Consider the following 23,372-nt stretch of genomic DNA (forward strand, 5'->3'; position numbering starts at 1 on the left):
ACACCTGTCTCTCAAACTGAGACACAGGTCATCAGAAAGTTGGGATATAATCACCAAGCCCTTGAGAACCAAACACCTTCTGTCCCATTGCTGCTGCCTTGCCCCCGCAGAACAATGCCACAAGTGTGGAAATAACAGTCCAGGCAGCTTTAGGCATGTAACTTTGACCTGTCACTTAAATTTCCTTTCTTGGGCTTCATTCTCTTACCCTGTGTCACTGTTCATTTAGATGGAAATGTGTAATTGCATCAATGTTGCAAGAATCAGCCCTGCCCAGGAGGCTTTAGGTAAAGTAAGAACTATGTAAAAAACATAGTAAAACAGTTCTTACACTTTTCATTTATGAGAATTATTTTTGATGCTTGGGGGGAGGATGGGGAATCGGAAGGATGGACGGGACGTGACACCCACCAAAAATTCTTCCTTAAGGGCACTGCTGCTGTAGTTATTACTAGTCTTGAGAACTGCATGTGGTGGTTACACATACCCATTACACTTGAGTGAGACTAGTCAAAGCAATGGATTTATACCACCTTTTCCTCTCCTGTCAAACTGTCCCCAAGGAAGTGATGCTACCATGTGAACTGCTGTGCTATTGAACAAGTCTGGACAGGTGACATGATCTCCCACTTGCTGGATATTTTGAAGGAAATCAATTGTCAAATAAAAGGCTCAAATGGACTTGGAAATTCAAGAAGCTAGCAAAACTCCTGTAGTTCAAGGGCAAATAAATTGTTCTGAGAAATGTTAATGCTAAAGAGGAATTAAGGCATTGCACAGCCTCATCCAGAAGCTCAGGGATTATTATAGTTTGGTCAGATGAAAAAAAAAAAGGTACAAAGACCTTTTTTCAGGTATTACCATGATTCTATAGCCTATTTTGTCATTTGGGTAACAGTGTAACATTCTTGATACATTTTAATAGATTAACAAGAACCTGTCTCATGCCTTCAAAGCTGGTCCTACTGCATGTATCCAGTTTGGGGTTTGTTTTTTTTTTTGTAGAAACCTTGTTTCTAGAGATCAAGAATGGTATAAGCATCTGGGGGTTGTTCTCTGTGAAGCCTATTGCATGAGACCTGCATAGAACCGTTTCAGTCTTTACCATGAATATTTGACTTACCAGTTATATTGGTTTAGGTTTCTGCATGCTGAAGAAAAAGCATTCAGCAATCTTGTTTAATGTTTTCATTAGCTACACTACTAATGAGAAGCTGCCATTTTTACATTAGCACCGTGAGCTATCACTGCTGAAAATGCTGCTGTACACAATTGCTCAAAGGCTTGAATTACCTGGAGCACCTCAGGCCTTCGCCAGATGAAAGCTTTAGGAATTCCAGTCAAATACAGGCTGAGAAAGGTCAAAGTGTGCGAGCAAGGGACTGGTTCATGCTTTGGTTCCTTGTATGCTCAGAATAAGCTGTTTCTTACATGCTTTGTAAATAACATGGCTTGCATTAATTTTAAAATATTGTTAATGCAGTTCCACTACTGAGGAGCAGATTTGTACTGGAAGTTCTAGATTGCATAAATTTGGTGCTTGAGGTTAGGAAGAAAAAACATTGCCAAAATGTCCAACAATGTTGTTACCAAGTTCTAACCTTTTCCTCTGGCAAGTCTCTTTCCTTGTATTGGTAACTCAATCCAGGATGAGCCAAGCAGTGGCTTATTTATCCAGGTGTAGTTCTGTGTAAATTAAAACATCTCTCCTTTTCCTCCCTGTAAATTAATACAGTGAAGTTGAACTTGTTATTAAACCTAAGAAATTCTGCTGCATAATTTAACATTATTAGCAATCGTAATTTGCTATGTAATTTAATAACATCCATCTATTGAGGAGTGAACTACATAAGCTACATATTATAAGATTATAAGAATGCAATATAAGAAAAAACCAGCATACCCAACCACTTAGAAGTCTCTGGAGATACTAAATATATATTATGGTACTAGAGGATATTAATCTTCCCCAGGAGTGAAGATTTTGTTTGTGTTTGTGTCTTTATACATATATGAAATGAGCACATACACACATTTATGTTTTCATAATGTTCAGAAATTTAATTATTCTTGCAAAATAAACATTGGCTAATTTTGTAGCAAGGGTTTTTTTTGTTTGCCTTTTTTTTTGTTGTTGTTGCTGTAAACATGTACAGTACTCCCATGGCTAAAACCACACACAATCACACAGCAGGTTATTCTTATGAAAGAGTCTGAGGAAAAAGGCCATATGCAAAGGAAAGCCCCAGAGCACTTATTTCTAAATATAATGTCCTATGCACCCTCAGGCTTAAACTGTAGTGCTTCATAGTAGCTTCATAGTGAACTCTGCTGGGCATAGTGAACTCTCCTGTGTCCTGTCAAGCTAGTGAATATGGAATGCACTGACATTTAAAAAGAAATAGTGAGAGACAAGCTCCACTTAAACATTAATAAATAAAATTAATGGCTATAATGTCACTTCAGTCCAGTTTCAGAAGTCTTCCCTAGAAATTTAGTTCAACTGCAGTAGCTACTGTTGTTTCTCCTTGTAGGTTCTGAGCTATACAAATGTAGTTTCCAGCATCTCTGGCTTCAAAATCCTCAACAAGAGGATTTTTCAACAAAAGAACTCTTTGAGATTCTTGTAGTATGTCCAGTTCCTCTGTTTATCAATCTCCAGAAGTTTTGGATAATCACAGGCCTCTCAGACTGTTTAAAAGAAAGAAACCAAACTAAAGTAACCCACCCACATAAAATACGTGATTCTACAAAATGTATTTAGTGACACTAACCCATCAAAGCCTGAAGCAAGCGGTTAGATAGTTGGAGCCTATATCCCAAAGTCAGCCCTAAGTGAGGAAAAGTGTCTGGCAGCTGCAGCAACATTCCTGAATTAAATATCGGTGTCACAGTAAATTATGCCACACAAGGATGATACAATGGCTACTCCACTCTAAGCACTGGTACTGTGTATCTTTAGATCAGTGAGGGGCTGCCAAAGCTCTGCCTGGAGCCTATGAGTGAACTCAGCTTTAGGCTACTTACTAGGGTTGCATTTGGGTACCTGATCAAATAGGTGAGATGTCAGGGTAGATGTGTGAACTCATTTTCAGACTTCCAGCATGTCTCAAAAAGAAGGCAGCAGTGGCATGAGTGAGTTGACCAAGCTTTAGTTCTCTCCTAGCACAGCAAAAGCTTTAAATCACGTTGAAAATTCTTTTCTACTCTTCTAGTTTTAGAAATACTATATTAGATAATAATAAACAACAACAATTCCCAGATACTTCTAAATTAATCGTCAGACTCTGCTTTCCAAAATGTGTATGTAACTTCAAAGCCAAAAATTACGAACAAGTATGTTCAGATAGAAAGATGCTTTTTTGGTTTTTTTCCTGTTATAACAGGCTATTTTTCATGTCTCCTATAAGACAAGTCTCTGATGGACTGTTTATGGGTCACACTCCCCAGTGCCTAAGGAGGTCACAAAGGACTCAATAAGAGAAACTGGCCCAAAGATAGACACTTGCCTGGAGCCAAAGCTACAATCTCACACTTGCAAAATGACCAATACAAAGGCACCTGCCAGACTTCTTGAAGCTTAGGGGTGAGTCACAGTGCAGCCAGGGAATGTGGCAGGCATTATGAGCTCTTGAAAAAAAATTCATGGTAGCTGTAAATCTTGTATAGAAATTCTGAACCCTTTCAAAGTAATCAAGCCACTTAGCAAACCTCTACCTAGCAGCACACTGTCTCCTGTTCCCAGCCTGAAAATCAAGTGCTACCTACATTCAAGTACTATTGCACACTTAATTCAAGCCTAAATTAGTTCTTATATATAGCAAGTAGAATTTCCTTGACCCTACTGCAAGTGAAGGTAAAGGCTGTGTAAGCTGGACGTTATTTGCCTGGTAGGGCTCCTGCTAGCCCAGTTTGTATCAAACTAACTGCCTCTGCTTTGAAGCCTGTTTCAGGGAATCAGATTAAGAAGTGGATCTGTATGCTTTCACAGCAGGTAAATAAGCAAATGCAATTGTCAGGGAGTGGTAAGGGGATTGGAAAAACTAGCAACAAAAAACAACCAACTGGAAAAAGAAGAAGGAGAGAGAAGTTAGTGACTACAGAAATGAAATGAGGGTCTCCCCAGTGCAGTGTACCTAGAAGCAAGCAGGAATTAAAGTGCTGCTTCTGCTCAGGGACTAAGCAGTAGGTGACAGGTCAGCTGCTGGGTGGGGTGGTGCTGGGGAACAAAACTGGCACTGAGCTCCCTGCAATGAAAGCAGCAGCATGAATGGAAACATCTAGTGAATCTCAGAACTGTATGAGTCCTCTTTCTTGCATAAAAGAAGGTAGATCTGACCAGCATCACTGATGGTCCTCTCTTCCCCCTCCACCTCCCCCTCTTTTCTCTGCAGTACCTAAATGCTTTCTCAATAAATGTTAAGTCTCCAACAAGCATACAGTACTTCTACTCTGACATTTATTTGATCATTTTGCTGGGGCAGAAACCCAAACACAACTTTTCCCTCCCTATTCCCAGGCACAGCTGGAGCTGAGGCTCTTTACTCCAGTGGATAAGCACATCAGCCCTTTCTGGGGTGGGTGCAGGCCACAGGCCAAAGCCTCTCTCTCACCCCCACCAGTGGGTGCAGTGAGATGGTGTAGTCCACTACTGACAGTGCATGTGTCTTGCACTGCAGCTGCAGTGTCCACAGCAAACAAGGGAGATAATTTCCATGTGTTTAGCTGTTTATATTCAACCAGTGCTAGAAAGGCATAAACATAATGCACATGCCAGTGTGCATCAGGTGCAGTAAGACCACTAGAAGCAGCTGGGCCAAGAACAGCCAGCGACCAGGCTTGGGCAGCCATTCAGCCGGGAAAGATGCAAAAGTAGCAAGGGGTGGGCACTAAGGAGATAGAGAGATTTGGAAGGCCAGGCTGAGTCTACAGTTTAATTCCTTCACATGTTCTTAGTAATTTCAGTTAGTTACAAAAGACATAAATATAGTGTTTGTATAGCCAGTTGCTACAGTCCAATAAACAAGGGAAGCTGAACCCAAAAAAACCCACAACACAAAAAAATGGAAAACCATATCACTCAACAAAGCTAATGTGATCAAGCAGGGGCATTTCTTCCCTTCCCCACCTAACAGTGAATCATTATAGACCGTCAGAGTTAAAGAACTACCTTGAAGAATAGAGACTCTGCCATTTGTTGATGCATCCCACAGAGTCATGCCAAGAGCTAGATTTAGAGGAAGACATTGGGCGTTTAAACAAAAAAATCCCTATTGTTCTGCAGCTCCCCAAACTCTGAGGCGCTTCTGTTTTCCCTAGGATCTTGCTTTTTACTTCACAGACAGCTGCAACTTTCTCTGCTCATTTCATCTGTCCCTTTCCTTCCTAAATTAAAATGGACACCAGAGACAGGAATTCTGCCAAACTCTTCCAGTGCTCTATCCTGTAGTTGCTCTTCAGATCACCTAATTCATGCTCTCAGTACCAAGCCCCTCACTGAATGCAACCGAGGCTGCCCTCATGTAACAGCCAGGACAGAACAGGGTGGAGAACTTGGTAACTGCTCATAAACTCTCAGACTTGGCAGGAAATGTAGGACAAGCATCACAGTGCTCACTTGCTCTCTCAGTTTTTCATCCTGAAGAGGCACACACCTTTCCAGGACAGCAGAGCTCTTTAGTCTCTACCTCAAAGGCTACAGCAAACTGCTGGGGCTTTAGATTTGAATTTCCTCAAGGACTGAACTCCAATCATTCAGTTAAGCAATTATCTCTGCCTCTACACTGTCTCAAGGAGACCAGTGCATTGTCCTTTGACAACCCAGCACCAGGAGGGCTGGAAAATGGCAACAATGCCAACTGTCTGGTCATAGAAGACCCCTTTCCTCTGGTGAAGGGTTCCATCTTCCAGCAGTCCTTCCTTTGCTACCAGCCAGATTAAGATAAGCAGCAGAAGGGATAAGGCTGATAAAGAAAAAAGCCTCTACCATAACTGGTCAGAGTGGTTGGAGGGAGGAGAGGAGATCATCAATGATGCTTGTCAGATACATCTCATTTTGTGTAAGAAAAAGGACCACAGATTCCCTTTGTGTTTCTAGTGGTTTCTTTCAGATTAGTCTGGGCAGAAGCAGATTTTGCTTCTGAATGTGGGTAACAATTAAGCTTAAAAAAATCTGTGCTGGGATGATTCATGTGCCCAAGCCATGGAGAAGGAAGGCATATGAAATGCAGAGGCATAACTAAGGCTTTGTGGCTTGGCTCCTGAAGCTGGCTGGCTTTGACCCTGTCTGATAATCTCTTTGGAAATGCCAAGTGACTCCAGAATGGAAGGGAGGAGTGAGTTTTGCCGAGCTTGATTTTTGCTAACTTGGGTAGAGGTCTCCGGCTTCATTCCTGTGCTCCTTCTAGATTCTCAGGAAAACCAGGCTGAAGTTCAAAAGTGATATGCTGTCTGCTGCCAGCATGCCTGAACTAGCAAGGGGCAGACACCACAATCTGAAAGAATTTTTACTCCAAATCTTGACATCAACTGGCTTTCAAAATGTTGCCTTTATGAACAACAAGCCATTTCAGGCAGGGCATACATCTTTTACCTTTTGCCCTGGGTACTGCCACCTGAAGTTCACATCTGCATCAGGCTCCCCAAGGACTGTGCAGATTACACGAACACTGTCACTGAGTTCAGCTCTTTTGGAAGATGCCACAATTGTGGCTGAGGGTGGGCCCTTGGGAACTGAGGGGAAGACAGTGTTTGGAAAGAGAAATTTAGCTTCTAAAGTTAAATGCACTGAAAAAAAATGAGTAAATTTTTGACTCAGTTTGCTTAATGCAACAGATAAGTATTTCACAATTGCAACTGTCCCCTCTGCACTGGAAACTTGCTGGAATTTAAACCTACAGAGTTTTATCATGTATACTCTTGATAAAGATTTTTGAATGCTGATTACATTACTTTTTTTAAAAAAAATTGTTTTCTAAACAGAATCAGCAGAAAAGTCAGTGTCAGCATATAGAAAACTGCATTTTACCTTCCACATAAGAGTAGGTGATATTTGATGGAAATCTGAGGTGCTCCCTGTGACTCTGCTTTATGATCAGAAGTAGGGTGCTGATAGACAAAACCCTTCTTTGCATCATAAGTAATATCAGTTCCATCAGTTTCAACTTCTTCTGCTGGAAATTCCCTGTGTAGAGTTACTTTTGCTGAGGGGGTAGTAACACTGCATGGGATGACTGCAGGTTTATCTGAGTTCAGGTAGACAATCTCAAAATAGCTGGGAGCAGGTACAAAAAGTTCCTCTTTGTGCAGAAGAGGCAATACAGAAAAATATTTACATTTTGGTTTCACTGAAAGAAAAGAAAGCACATATGACAAGAGAAAAGAGCTATGAGCAGCATTAAAGCACAAAGCTTTGGCTTAATTTTCAATATGCACACACAAAAGAAAAAATCATAGCTTGCATTAAAAACATTAAAATAAAAATAAACCAAGTATTCTTCACTGTATCTTCAGATTTTTTTTAATCTTAAGAAAATCTTTGGATTTCCTTTTAATAAGTTTCAAAATACCTATCTGGATCCCATCACCACTGGTAAGGGCTACTAGAAAAAGAGCTACAGACTTTTCATACATATCTTTTTCAGGCAAAATGTTTGATTTACTCTTAAAGTAGAAGAAATGTTTAGTGCTTTTAGAATGACAGTTCAAGAGTATTTCCATAATTGGCATGCTTCTTACGAATATAAAGCTGAAATTCCTGTTTCTAGCATGAGCATTTATGTAATAACTTGACTGAAAAGTTTATTCCAGCCTTTCTAAGGGAATGTATCCTAAAAACATTAAGCACTTCTGATAAATGGCTCCTGCACAGTCTCATGGTCTAATTTAGCTCCAAAATGTATCCCAAACAAACCTATCTAAACATTTTGTACTAGAACATTTGCTACTCAAGAATACTTTAGCTCTTGTCAGGCATCAAAGGTTGTTTTACCATTCAGAATGCTTTCCATGAGAAGAACAAATTAACCATTTGATTTCAGCTATGTTGTACCAAGTAGCAGTAAACTGTGCACAACCTCTGTGGGACAACACAAGTACTTAAGAGTGTTTTGTCTCTGCTATATAGACTCCTGTGGCAAACTGTGGCCTTAGCAAGGTCAGTGAGGTCAAGATTTTTAAGGCAGTGCAGGTAACTGGAAGAAAGTGGCAGCAGGGGAGAGTCCATGTGGTCATCTGAATGCACAGATTCACTTTCTTTATCGAGACACGCTTTCAAAAATCCAACATTTTTTTTGCAGAAGATCCTCAGAATGGGTGTCACTATTTTCAAAGGTATGTGCTTTTTATTGCATCATGAATTAATTACTTTGGGTACAGATTTTGCATATTTCACAGGGAAAATGGACAAAATGAAACACACCAAGCAAGCAATTTTCTGCTCACAAACACTGTTTCCCTTAAGATCCACTAAAAAAGATGAAAATTGTGAAAGTAAAACCTTGACAGTAAAACTGCCGATACAACTTTACTCCTATCTTACTTGCAAAGATATTTCTATTAATAATTCCCAAGTGAGTTAATTACCTGTGAAAAAAGAGGTATGTTGAACCTGTTTTAGTCTCATCGTTTTTGCACTTGTTACCACCACAAAGGTGAGTCCAGCAGCTGTATCCACCTGTGTCTGCTGCAGTGGAGTTTGCAAGGATCAGCTGACCATACCTGTCAAGCTGCTTTACACTGCAGAGAAATAAAAACAAAAGGCACAGACAAGCACAGATGTATTTACTTGTACATTTCTGTCAGCTCACTTCTACTTCGGGTTTTTATTCCCACTCTGTAACTGAGCTCTCAGAGATCTGTTGCAACTTCCTCTTCTGCTCCAGCAGAGACCTGCTTACACGAGCAGTTTTACTAATTTCAGCTACACAAGAAAGCATGCAAGCTTTAGCCTTGTACGGTGAACTTTCCGATTCCTTTCAGCCTCCATTTTTAAAATTGGGCTTTGACTGTCTGGACCTCAATAAGGCATTTGACACTGTCTCCCACAGCATACTTCTAGAAAAATTGGCTGCTTGTGGCTTGGATGGGTGGACTCTTTGATGGATAAAAAACTGGCTGCATAGCCAGGCCAAGAAGGTTGTGGTTAGTGGAGCTAAATCCAATTGGTGGCCAGTCACTAGAGGTGTTGCCCAGGGCTCAGAATTGGGGCCAGTCCTGTTTAACATCTTTATCAATGATCTGGATGTGGGGATTGAGTGCACCCTCAGTAAATTTGCAGACAATGCTAAGTTGGGTGGGAGTGTTGAACTGCCTGAGGGTAGGAAAGCTCTACAGAGAGCCATGTACCAACTTGATCCATGGCTTGAGGACAACTGCATGAGGTTCCATAAGGCAAAGTGCTGAGTCCTGTGCTTGGGATACAGCAACCCCATGCAGTGCTACAGGCTGGGGGAGGAGTGGCTCAAGACCTGTCAGAAAGGGACTTGGGAGTGCTAATAGCTGGGTCAGAATGAGTCAACACTGTGCACAGGTGGCCAGGAAGGCCAAGGCATCTTGGCCTGTATCAAGAATAGCTGTGGCCAGAAGAGCTAGGGAAGCAATCGCCCCCTGTACTTGGCATTGGTGAGGAGGCCACACCTTGACTACTGTGTCCAGTTTTAGGCCCCTCAATTAAAAAATGACATTGAGGTGCTGGAGTGAGTCCAGCAAAGGGCAACGAGGCTCATAAAAGGTCCAGAACACATCATATGAGAAACGGCTGATGGAATTGGGTTTGTTTAGCCTTGAGAAGAGGCAGCTCAGGGGTGACCTCATTGCCCTCTACAACTACCTGAAAGGGGTTGTAGAGGTGGGGAACTTGCCATGCCTGCAATAACAGGACTAGAGGGAATGGCCATAAGATGAGACAGGGAAGATTCAGATTAGGATGTCAGGAAAAGTTTTTTCACTGTTAGGATGTTCAGGCAGTGGAAATAGGTTGCCCAGGAAGGTGGTGGAGTCACTATCCCTGGAAGTGTTTTAAGAGGTATCTGGATCTGCTGCTGGACAATATGGTTTAGGGTTTAGGGTGCAGCAGTTTAATGGTTGGACTTGATCTTAGAGGTCTCCTCCAACCTCGATGATTCCAGCAATATGTTCATCTATGTTAACTCAGTTTGGGCATGTATACCCTTTTTGTCATGCTACAAGTCAACCTACATGTGTCTCAGTCCTCTTTTAATACCATTAACTGCAGCGCTGCTTCAATAGTATGTATCAAAGATAACTCACAAGTAGGTAAGTAGAAGGCACTTTAATCAGACTTGGTTTACTGATTTATGGCTGCTTTCAGTGTGAATGGTTTATCAACCTTTGACCTACTCATCCAAGTTTTCATCTGCAAATGCCATCATTAAGAGCTTCTGTCTCAGCTTGGATTTGTTCTGCAAGTAAGTAATTTTGCATCACCTGCTCCTCTGCCCTAAGCTACCTCACTGGTATCCTCTCACTGGAGTTTCCTCATCACCCCTCAACTATTTCAGAGCATGACCCTGTGAACTGTTGGAAGTGTATTGGCAGTGCCATCATGTAACTACACAAAATTCAGCCTGTGTTATTATTTCAGACTTCATTTGCTTTTTCCTCCTTCTCCTAAATCTCCAAGGTACATCTCTCAGTGGATTGGTATTTGTAAATGTGCAACTGTTCGTAAATATGTAGACACATACATAGATACTAACAGTGTTTCTAAGGATCCAAAGTCCTATCAATGAACTACAGCAGCTACAGTCTCATCTTGTTCTTTTTTTCTATTTTAAGGTTTGCCTTCCTGGCTCCTTCTTGCAGACAGATGGTGGGAAGAGCTGGAAGTCTACTGTGTTGACTTCTGATGTATTGCAAAAGCAATGGTTCAACAGTACCAGCTCTCAGGGAACCCTGGCAGGACAGCTGGCAGTACTGGTGCACTCCCTGCTGCTCTGACCCTTGAAAATGTTCTTTTCTACCTTTCATGATAGTACTTCTGGAACACAAAGGTTTCCCTCTTTCCTTTGCAAGGCACCAAGTTACACAGTCATTTATTTTCTAAACAAGTCACTAGTGATTTTTCCAGTTTTAGGCATTTGGTAATGAACTACTTATTACTGTTTTGAACAGGATTTGGACATAGATGCATGAACTCTGAACAGCTCTCTGTGGGTTCTCTGAATATTTATTATCCTCCTATTTCTTATTATTAATGTGGCAGTTATACTGTAAAGCAGATATGCAACTAAATTATTTCTGAGACTAGCATGCTTTGAAGAAATTCTTATTCTCTAAAACACCTCATCACTGAGTAACAGCAGTACTACAGACGTGTCTGACTGTACTGCATGCTCTAAATGCTCTGTTTTTCTTAACTCTCTATTGCAGGCAGAATAACTGCTTAAACAGAGAGGCCACCAGTTCCAGCTACATGTGCTTCCTGAAATTTCTGATTCCCCAGATGTTCTGCTAGCAGTTTGCACAACTAACAGCAATCATAAGCAATGATTCACATAACCCAACATTCAGCCTCCAGTCAGGTCAGTAGCTTAGAAATTAAAAACACACCAAATACACACCCCAAACAGAACTACATGAGAATTATCGTTCCCATTAAAGCCCTCAGACACCATTAGTACATGGATGCACCACAGGGCAGTTTTGAGGCCTGCCTAAAGAAAGAGACAAATCATGTTTTCTACCCACTAATGCACTCATTCTACACGACCTTGTTTGATTAAACTTTTAGGAATCAGGTAATTATGGTCAGCAGCATTTTCATTTTTATTACATACACTACTTTACATTATAAATTATCTTCTGGTTTTGGATAAGCTTTGAGAATTGCTATTTGTGCAAGAGATCCTGCTGTGTATCATATCCAACAGGAATCAAAGAGAAATACCAAACATGTCCTAGTCTGTATTATTATTTAACTTCACAGTTCACATTGACATAAAATGTAGTGCAAGTATTGAGCACTAAATGTCAACATTACAGAGAAATCATTATGCCAGAACATTGTTGCCTCCAATCATTAATGCAGACACTGAACTATAGCTTGAAATCCCAACAGACAGAAAAATAAGGTCAGAGTTAATTAATTACTGTACAGTGTGTTCTACTTAACTGAGAACAAGCTATCCAGTAAAAAAATGGGACAAGTCTAGCAAGGTATTCATCCACAAACATGCACTAACAAAACCTGGCAACTGACAGTGGAAGTGTTGAAACTTGTGATACAACCATATTAAGCAGACAAAACAGGCCATGTAGAGGAAATTATAAATGGTACCTACCATGCAGCTAAACAGTATTCAGGATAACTTTTATTTCAATCTTATTTTAGATGCTGGGAAATCTGACTCAAAAGCCAAAACTTTGCTATGCTGTAGATGTCACAAAGTAAAAATGTTGTATATACAAACATTCCAAGACTGTTTAAAGAAACTAGAAAATTAGTATAAAATCTTATTCCATACATTCGTCTTATTAAGCTTTAGTTATCTGAAGTTCACATGATCTTTGCCAGGAAACTATACCATGTTTAGAAGCTTAAAAAAAAAAAAAAAGACAGTGTACATAGCATCACTCAAAGAGGATCTAGCTAACTCCGCTCAAGCAGCTGCATTCATACTGACAAAAGAGGGCTTATCTCAAACACATTGGCACTAGGAGAGGAACATAATATCTTACTGTTTTACACAAGAAAAAAGCCCCTCGCTTTCAGACTTCAAAGCACAAGAAACAAAATGAAATTCTGTTATACACATGAGCACAGCATCCCACTAAGTCAGCAGGAGCCTGCATTCACTGCAAGCAGTCTGATCCTGCCCTCCACAATATCCAGTTTGCTCAGTGTTTGTGAGAGTGCTCCTGTTCAGACACTCTCCACAGCACACACAAAGGTACATGTGATGCATCTCCAGTTCATTGCCCCAACTTCTTCCATTGCTGCAGTTCCATTTCACGTGAGTTTACTTACCAAGTGAAGTTCTCTGATAAACAGAGCTGGTCTTTGGCAAGCAAGAGACTCATGCTCCAAGTCAGGCAGAGCAAAGCCTATGTGAAATTAGACTGCCTTCATCTAGAGCAGCTTTTTTTCTGTAAAGGATAAAAAAGGGAAAATGCACTTGCCCTTATTTTTGCTTTCACCACTCTCATATATTGTAAATCCAGTTTCTGGGTGAGTCCACAGTCATTAATTTGTTATGCACGGTCTTACAAAACAGCATTCCAGCCCTTCTCTTCTGGAGGTGTACAAGCAACTTTTGATTGTGAACACCACCAAGATTTTTTTGGCCAGTTCAGCCAGTACACAGAATTTTCAGACAAAAAGTTATCTTCAGGGTGTATTTATGCTGCACAAAGTGAGAGAGCATTACAGATAATAGGCTAGTTCTAAAGCAAGCTCGTGTGTACCCTTAACTCAGGGGCCATGTTTGCATGATTCTAGCCTTCTCCACAGAATTACACTGAATGTTACAGTTTCTAAAGCTAAGTAGATCATTTCAGTGTGTACTGTTAGGTGTACTTCAGTTAGAATAGTGGAAAGGCAGAATTTCTTCTCCATCTCAACAAGAAACAACCAAAGAGTCCTCTTCCTCCTTTCCCTTGGCATCTTTCCCTCCCCCTAATATGATAATTTTAGCATATGTTAACAGTTCCAGACCTATTAAAAACTGAGATTCTCTAGTACAGCAAGCAAAAGTATTTTATTTACCAGGTTGTAAAGTACAGCTACAAAGACAAATTCAAAGTAAGTAGAGCCACTAATACTGCAGAAATTGCTTTTCAAATTACAACCCTTCTTTTTAAAAATGGCATCTGGTCCTCCAGTTTGCTGTATTCTCCTTACCATGTGGGTGAGTTAAAAATGTGGTAAGCATGGCATGGAGACAAAACATCTGGCTTTTATCCCTATTTCTCTTTGCAACCACCCATAGGAAATACATTCCATTGATGCTAAATTTGACTAGTTGTCAACCAAAACACCAGACCATTTGAATTTGTATATCCCCCCTATTATTTAAAGAAAAAGTAGGAATTGGATGCCTGAATATCTGTTGCTGTCAGGACGTACAAATGAACAAATAATTGGAGTCATTGGTCGCCAGCAATCACACAGATGTCATTACTATTGTCCCTCCTCTTCCTCACTTTTTCTCCAGTGTACCAACCTGCTCCTTCTTCATTTTTCATTACCTCCTCAGACCCCAACCAATTCCTCCTGCTCCTGCCATCAATTCTGGTTTGCACCAGTGCTCTGACTCCAGCAAGATGTGGACAAAATTCCAAGGCAAAAAAGAGCCCAGCCCAGTTAATTAGCTTTGGTTTTGCCCCACACCTCAGAAACTGGTAATGAAAGGACTATTTTATATTTGATCTTTTAGTACTCAAAAAATGTTAGATGATACTGGACATGAATCTATCTAGATGACTAGACAATTTTTGCTGTAGGTTATTTGCAAATAATTTTTCTGATTTCCCACCCTTTGTCCTATATTCATAATTTTGTTTTAAAATAATGGATGTAATATATGTGCAAAATTTTAAAATCTGCCTATTGCTGTTGGTGCTTGGTGCATACATTTGCCACAAGGAAGATCTAAGGTCCTGTTGAAAGATGATGGCATTGTTAACCTTTTTGGCTGCCAGTTCACTTGCAAGCACTGCCAGCTGAGCTAAGTAAATAACATGGAATCTTCATGTATTTCCAATGAAACTCCATCAAAACTTTCTAAAACCACAGAACATAAATTTCAATTATCATATTCTATAAAACAAACTTTGTTTCATATGCATCTATAAGCACTAAAGCAAAGACCTTGAGATAATTACTAAAGTTATGCTAAAAATGTGACGAAAATATAACTGCACAGGATTCTGTGGTCAATGTCTCCACAAATTATTACTATTCTGGAACTCTGAAGTCTGCTACTAATCTATGTTTTCTATTTCTCTAGTTAACTTTAGGATCTTCTGCTTACACCCAAGATTGTTGACTCAGTCTAATGAAGCGTTTCCACTTCAACAACTTATTTCAAAATAATTTTTAAAGCAATGATCGTCATATTTCAATACAGATCCTTAAATATATGCCTTGCATACTATGCCTTATATAATTCTTAAAGAAAATAAATATTTAGGCAAGTTATATCCACCCAGCCAAAATGTTTGATAGCATTTATTTTGTGTGACTTTATTAACTTTTGTTGTATGGTTCAAATACTACAAATACTCTGAACTTGAGTGAGAACAGAAAGGTAAATTGCTGAGGGAACAGGATCCCAAACTACTTCAAACTGAAAACCAGGAAACTACACCTTTTTTGTCCTTAATCTATCTTAAATTCTTGTATTTTGCCCAATGCTCATTAATGGAAAGCACCTAATTTTGCAAGAGAGGAATAGGCAGTCAAATAAATAATGAAGAAGCATTCAGACTCCTCCCCAAAAACTCTGAATACATGCCCTGCCTTCTTCAATGCCAGGTTCTGATACTCAGATAACATGACCTGCAGGTCTACAGGATCAAATCATGCCACCAACCTCTTTGAGAGTACACAAAGCTAAGATGCAGTTGAGAACAACAACCACCATGTACACACATGCTCCCTGCTGATCTGCACATCCACCTCTGGCTTACTAGGAAGCCAAGTCTGTACTGTGGCTGATAAATGCCACCTACTGAAATAAATCTGGATAAACCAGTACTTCTTGCAAAAGAATAAGCAGTAGTAGTTTGAATCAACCACAAGATCTTTTGAGAGATGTTGCTACAATAAGGCCACAGCAGGAACCGCTGTAACTTACTGTGCCAGAAGCCTTGCACTCAGACAGAACAGCTCTTGAACTCCTCAGCCAGCAAGGGACAAGCAAATAAATGCACAGAGAACTGGCTCATGAATTTCAGAAGGATATGCTAGAGATCACAGCATGTAACTGCTGTTCTTCAACAATCCTCTTTGAAAAGAGAAGTGAAAAGGAGAAGAATGTATCTGAAAAATCACTGGGAGTGATTTCAAGACAGCATCACACCTGCAAATAAGTGAAAGGGATCACTGAGATTCAGAGAATCTCATTTCTTTACAGGAAGCATAAACACTTGTAATTAATTTAGGAACAACAAAATTAGAGCAGCTGCTACCTTTGTTCAGACCTCTGTGTCCCTCTCACCTAATAATCCAATAAAATCTTCCTACAGCTCTTTCTTAGGGTATTGTTTCACAGTGCTTCACTGAATCCTCACACAAATCTCCATAAAACAGCCAGTGAAAGCAACACTACTCATGGCAAAAAATGCCTGTGGAAGACATTCTTAAGCTCCTTATGTGCCCCTCCTCTTTCACATACAGAACTAAATTACTAGATTTACTCTGTATTTAGCTATGTGTACTATCCTCAAAGCCTGGGAGGGCAAACAAATGTATGGGGTTTTGGAAAAGATGTCTAGAGCAAGAGGACACTCAGCTGGTGGGGCAGAGAAAGGGAGAGAGTCCTCAGTTCCTCTTACTGCTCTAACAACTATTTATGTGGTTTTCATTAAGATGTCTCTAGATGAAAGAAAAATCCTTCCTAAACTCAAGGTGACCGTCCTCAGCATAAAACTCTGCCACACCACAAACCTTTAGCACACAAAGGTAACTTGGATTGAAAAAGTAAAGGCTGCTCTCACTTGCTCCTTTGCATGGAGGTTGGTGTACTTTTTTTTCTAGATCAGAGATGTGGGTTTGAGTCTCTTCAGGAAATTAATCTTAGTGTCTCAGGTGGTAGCAACTTGTACAGCCTACCACGAGCAAGTCTCTCTGTGGAGCAACAGAGTTGGCAGAGAGCACCTGACATACACAGTCACACATTTTGAGAGTTTTACTTTGGACGAACCCTGAAGTGGTTCCCTGTTAGTGGCTGAAGCACAGTGCTGTCCTGCTGGACATCATTTTTATTTTAGATGCATCTGAAGGAAATACAGTTCACATGATGCAAGACTATTCCACAGTGTAAATCACAGGGCAGTAATTGGAGAGGACTAAAAGATGCTCATCCTTTTTTGTGGACATTAATAGCCATAAGATAGAACAATTGATTGTAAAAATGTGAACAAAAAAACAAAAATCCCAATGGTGTTGAAAGTGGCAGGGTGAAAAAAAAAGGTTCTGGATTATTTTTCCTCCAAAACTGAAAAATAGATTACCTGAGTCTGGAGTCCATAAAGGTGTCTAAATATGAAGGATAGTTCCAAGTAACATTACTCCCCTTACATTCAGTTCTATGCTTTGCCCTGCAGACAGGCTTAAAGTGGCAGCTAGTTTCTGGAAAGGACCTTTATCCATCACCTGTGTCAGTATGGACTGGGACTTCAGAGAGGAGTCAGCAGGTTCTCTCTCCTTTATTTTGAGAATTTGGGGGTTTACTTTTTTGTTAACGGGCTTAATTTTGTTTTTCCCAGATTCTTTTGGATGTTTACTCTTCACAGGCTGTCCAATAACTGGAAAAATAAAGAAGACAATGTTGCTGATTAGAATCAGGTTATATAGTCTTTTTTGCAAACAAAACCCAAACCTTCCTTCTTATCACAGAGAATAACTGGAGTTTTGTTTTTCCTATAAAAGATTCCTAAAACTTAGTAAGAGTTAATTTTCATAAGTTTTGGAAGTCTCTGCCATGATCCATTTTTCCTGGGGAAAAAGGAATCATAGAATCACAGAGTCATAGAATCATAGAATTTTAGGGGTTGGAATGGACGTTACAGGTCATCCAGTCATGCCATGGGCAGGGACACCTCCTCACTAGACCAGATTGCTCAAGGCCTCATCCAGCCTGTCCTATCATTGTAGTTCCTAATAAATATTCCCTCTCCAGCTCCCTTGTAGGCCCCTTCAGATATTGCTCCACACAGTCTTCTCTTCTCCAGGCTGAACAGCCCCAGCTTCCTCAGCCTGTCCTCACAGGGGAGAGGCTCCAGTCCTGTTACCAACTACGTGGCCTTCCCTTGGACTTGCTCCAACAGTTCCATGTCCTTCTTATGTTGCCTCCACACAGTACTCCAGGTGGGGTCTCATGAGAGCAGAGTAGAGGGGGAGAATCACCTCTTTTGACCTGCTGGCCACAATCCTTTTTATGTAGCCCAGGATACAATTTGCTTTCTGGGCTGCTAGTGCACACTGCAGCTCATGGTGAGTTTCTCATCCACTGTCACTCAAAAGTCTTTCCCCTCACTGCTGGTTTCAGTTACTTCCCCACCCAACCTGTAGCTGTGCCTGGGATTGCCATGGCCCAGATGTAGGACCTTGCACTTCATTTTGTTGAACTTCATGAGGTTTGCATTGTTCTACTTCTCATGGTCCCTCTGGATGTCCCATCCCTTCCCTCCAGCATGTTGACTCCCCACACAGCTTGGTGTCGTCAGCAAAAGAAGAGAGCTTTCAACAACATGTGAAAACTCTAAACATAGTTAAATAAACAACAAATATATAAGGTATGAAAACATTGCAAAGGAGAAATACAGCATTTTCATCTCCAGCCACTTTTGTCATTTCTACCCCATGGCATTGCCACTCAGTACACAATGCCACACAAGCTCTCCACCTTCATCTCACACATCCATCATTTCCACATAACCTTTCCATGCACCATGCTGCCATAAGAGACACATGAAGAAAAACTGGCAAGTGTGAAACTTCATGACAATTATAAAATGCTGACAGTGATGCAGTTTTCTTCTTTTAAGGTAAGTACTATGAAATGCAAATGACTCTTAACTCACTTGAAGTTAGTATTTAAGTCATCACTTCTCTGTATCAGCCATTTATTTTGACAGTCCAGACTAAAACAGTGAGTAATTTAGAGACAAATTCTAAGAGGTTTCATTACCTGCCAGAGACAATCAGGATGCCCAGCTGCCTTTACAAACAAATGGAAAGAAAAAGTGAGCTATCGCAATTTAAAGAAAAAAAAGAAACTCATATTACTCCCACTTTAACTGACATCAGGAAATCCAGCTCTTTTGTGACATGAGCCTAAAACTTTTGTCCCCAGACACCAGAAGCTCCACTAACTGTGCCTGACAGCTAATTCTCGTTTTCCACATGGAAATGCTTGGGTATTTTATTGTACTAATCAATCATCAAGCTCCCTCTGGAATTAGAAATAGCCCTGCTGTACACTGAGCTAGCATGAATTAAAACTGGTACTGGCTGTCAGTATGAGTGGCAGCACCTCCAGACTCCTGCCATTGATGGCTCCCATGACATTCCTCAAACACCAGCTGGGCACCTTGCCCTGCTTCAGCCTTCCACTCTAAGTCCAGGCCAATGTACAACACATCCCTTTTAAACAGCACAGAGACCTGTGAGCACGAATTTAAATCCCAGGACTTCTCCCCTGCTTTACATTAGAAAGGCTACAGTCAGACAGGCCAAAATTATTCGCACTGACACCACCTGGTGTCAGATACCAATCAAGGCACAGGGCAACCATCTCTGCTCCTTTGATACTAGTCTCCTAAGAATCTTTAGCTCAAGGGATCTGTGAACCACAGTTGTCATCATTCTATTGCCCTTGGATGTTTACCTTCATTTATCTGTCTGATCAACTTTAAAATTACACAAATTACACTTAGATATTAGATGCCTCCTAGTTTCTGTATTAAATGAATAAATATCCATTGCTTCTCCAACAACATTCTCTGTGGCACTCGTACTTTTACAAACTTGAGTGTTTCTGAAACACATGTTTTCTGGACTTCACATCTTTTATAACTTTATCCCTTTCTACTCTATTATTGTTCCTTATAAAAAATATGCATCTCACAGCAGGTCAGTTAGACCACATTTGGGTACTGAAAAGAACACAAAAGCAGTTTTTTTACACCAGGTTCAAGATATAGTCAAATCACAGTTGTACATATTAATAGTGTCTTCTTTCCTGTCTAAACCTCTCACTACTTTTTAAGATAGCAATATTAGGAGCTGACTTTCTCTAGAATAATCAAGTGTAACTCCAAGATCACTTTCCTAAGGAGGAATTATTGGTTAGAAATTCCTAAATAGAAACACATCAAAGTGTACATGAAGTTAGAATCATTTGTGTTATTTAGCATTTACCAACACAAAATTTCGAGTCCTATTTTCACCACTCAATCTTTTAAAACTGAGAGAGCTTCTGCAACTCTTTAGTGACAGCTTTCTTTTCTTTTAGCAGATACTTAAATATGCTGAAAAACATGTGCCTTACAAGATCCCTGTGAATTCAACTGGATAAAAATAATTCTACCCATGTTGCAAAACCTGAAGACAAACTCCTACTCTTTTATTTCCTATTAGTTATTGCCCTATGAGAGGTCTTCCCTTGTCTCACAGTACCTTGGTTCCCAAAGAGTCTTTTACAACAGGCTCATCAAAAGCCTTTGGAATCCACGTACACCAACCAGCCCATGCTTGGCCACACTCTTATAAAGTACACAGAGAACTTCAGAGATCTGCAAAACAGAACAAACTTATGAAGTTAAAAAAAAAAGGAAAAAAGGCATCCATACAAAGCCATACTGACCCTTCTGCAATTCATGCCTATTTATTCATGAGTTCAGGTTACAGAATACAATGACCTGGCTCTGTGCCTATACCTCCCACAAAAATCGTAAAATACCAGAATATTTCAATTTCCCTGGAAACATGTAGCTATATGATATGATACAGTGATATGCAGTGATACCACAGAATCAATTAGGTTGGAAAAGACCCCTGCGACCACTGAGTCCAACCTTTGACCAAACTCCACCATACCAGCTAGACCATGGCTCTAAGTGCCATGTCCAATCTTTACTTAAATACTTACAGGGATAATGACTCCACCACCTCCCTGGGCAGTCCATTCCAGTGTCTAATCCTTTCTGATGCCCTCCTGTCTACAACCTCCTTTCAGACAGTTGCAGAGAGTGATAAGGTCACCCCTGAGCCTCCTCTTCTCCAGTTAAAACACCCCCAGCTCCCTCAGCCTCTCCTCATAGGACTTACCCTCCAGACCCTTCACCAGCTTCACTGCCCTTCTCTGGACAATGATAAGCTATGATATAAGTTATGCACCCGAGTTAAGACTTTAGCAATTTCAGATTCAAATTTATTTTATGCCTCAGGTATATATCATGAAATCATGGCACTTCAACACTGTTTATGTTGCTGATATTCCCTAAAGATGAATCTTTTGGCATTACTAATGAGATGTATCCTCTAATGATTCTCCTCATAGAGAAAAACTCTGTCTATCTCAGAGCTTGTTAGGATACTGCACTCAAAGTTTCTGCTATGCTTATCATGTCACTGTTTTCCATGAAACCTCCCTAGGCACCTCTGCAGTGAATATGGGTGCACACAAATAATTTGGTCTTCAAATTTTACTTTCTTTAGATGCCCTTTCTTATCTCCCTAAAAATTCTGCAGTCATCTCTCCTTGCCCCACGCCAGTACGTCAGAAGAAGGACAGGATTTATGGCTGGTTTTATCCCTTTTCTAAGTTGTTGCTTAAACTTTTTATGTCTGCTTTATTCTGTTTTTTACATTTAACCCTCATATGAGTTAAGGAGCCCCCTCATCTTATTCAATCCCCCCTTCCAAAATTAAACACATCAGTCATTTCTTAGACTTTTATTATTCCTGCAAGAATATTAAAACTACAGTCTGGCTGTTTTACAGCAACATCTGAATCCAATAACCTGAGTACTGCTCCAGAACAAGTCAAGAATTGCTGCTTTTCTCAGGGGCTCTCCAAGTACTGGCTCTAAGTCATCATCATTTGTGGCACCTAAACAATTGCAGTCTGCATCACACCCCAAAGTGTGTGATCCAGCCAATGTGAGGGGAAGAAATTCTTCCTTTTGCCATCCTATCCAGTCCTTGCTGCTCCTCTGATTTTCCTAAGCAGAGCAGTCGTTACACATTGGGCTGTGAGTTACCAGGCTGGCTGTTCTCCACAGGGCTGGTATTTCAGTCCAGATGACTTACTGACAAAACTCACCAGGTATCAGATTTAACACGAAAGTTTTCTTCAACACATACTGCCACTTATCCCTTGGGTTGAGCTATTCCATCTTTCCTGTGTAATTTCTGCCCTAGTCCCACTGAGATGCCTGATAAACATTTTGGATTCCCATTTCAAACTAGCCATTCCAGCTTCTTGTTGAACATTCCAGATTTGGCTGTGGAAGCATGAAAGCTTTGGTCCAGCCACTTTTTTTTTATTCCCCTCCCATATCATTGCCATTTCCACTACTTTCTGCCAACCTCAATCCTGACATTATTTCAAAGGCACAGGGATCTTGCAACCTCACCCCAAGGAAATGCATCAGCTCACACTGTGTGCTCTGCCACACCTCACACAATGCCTTTAAGAAACTGTTAAAGACTCCCATTACCTGTAACAAATTAAGACACATAGTATTTTTTGTTGCTACCAGGTATTTTAAAATTATTTCCTCCTTTAAACAGTTAGAATATGACTAAGTATTATATTCTGAAAAGGTTATCAGGTCTTCATTTTAAGGTTATTGAATCTCAGAGACAACTCAGAAAAGATGTGTAGTATGAATTGCAAATGTGCATTGGAAATATGCAGAGCTCCTGCTACTGATGAAGATTTTTTCTGTCATCTGCAAAACGGTTAGTTTCAATTCTTATGTGCTTTCCTAGGTGGAATTCCCTTTTGCTTTCATACACTGGGTAGGTCAATGATCTAACAGTGTCTGAGATCCAAATCACGTATTTTGGAAAATGTGGTAATAGCACTTAGAATTAACACTCAGACTGCATTAATTATAAGAAATATTTAAACTGGCATATACCTTTTTCCTACATAGATATACACAATGAAGAAAGAAAGTGATTTTACAGATTTTAAGCACCCTAGTTTTAAATGGGTGTGCATGAAAAACTAGCCACATTTTCATTTATAACCACCAGAAGAACTAATGTAAACTTACATGCCATGACCCCAGTTCTCCACATGAGTAAGATGATAGCTTAAAATCACCTTTTCAAGTCAATGTTTTAAATGTGATACTTGCAGTATAACTCCTGTGCTCATTTACAACAGTGACCCTATTCCCAATGTTTCATGGGGCCAAGATTTTCAAGATCAGTCTTAGTAAATCTGTATGTACAATAAGGTGACTATTAATAATTTGAAGATTTTATAAGGAATTGTATGAAAGAGTTGCATATACCTCTGAAAAAATCAGTCATAGCTACTCGTAAGTTTGTGAACAAAGATGACTACCCAAATGTCTTTGAAAACAGTGCCAGGTGATAAGTTTGCCCTGGCAGTGGATTTCTTAGTGTCAAGGCTATCGTTATCCATTGCCCAGACACATGGTTTTAT

The 23,372-nt window shown here is 40.2% G+C and overlaps 1 protein-coding gene across 1 annotated transcript; it reads right to left on the minus strand.

The window, feature by feature from the left end:
• Positions 1-2,486: 2,486 nt before the first annotated feature.
• PDGFRL (platelet-derived growth factor receptor-like) lies at positions 2,487-22,981 on the minus strand. The gene is given in 9 exon segments (XM_009079601.1): positions 2,487-2,588; positions 2,590-2,691; positions 6,593-6,732; positions 7,028-7,037; positions 7,039-7,304; positions 8,585-8,736; positions 17,197-17,266; positions 17,269-17,490; positions 22,975-22,981. Coding segments are annotated over 9 exon segments (1,071 nt in total).
• Positions 22,982-23,372: the final 391 nt, after the last annotated feature.

The sequence above is a fragment of the Acanthisitta chloris genome, unplaced genomic scaffold (assembly GCF_000695815.1).
Source record: "Acanthisitta chloris isolate BGI_N310 unplaced genomic scaffold, ASM69581v1 scaffold1058, whole genome shotgun sequence".
NCBI classification, from domain to species: Eukaryota; Metazoa; Chordata; class Aves; order Passeriformes; family Acanthisittidae; genus Acanthisitta; species Acanthisitta chloris.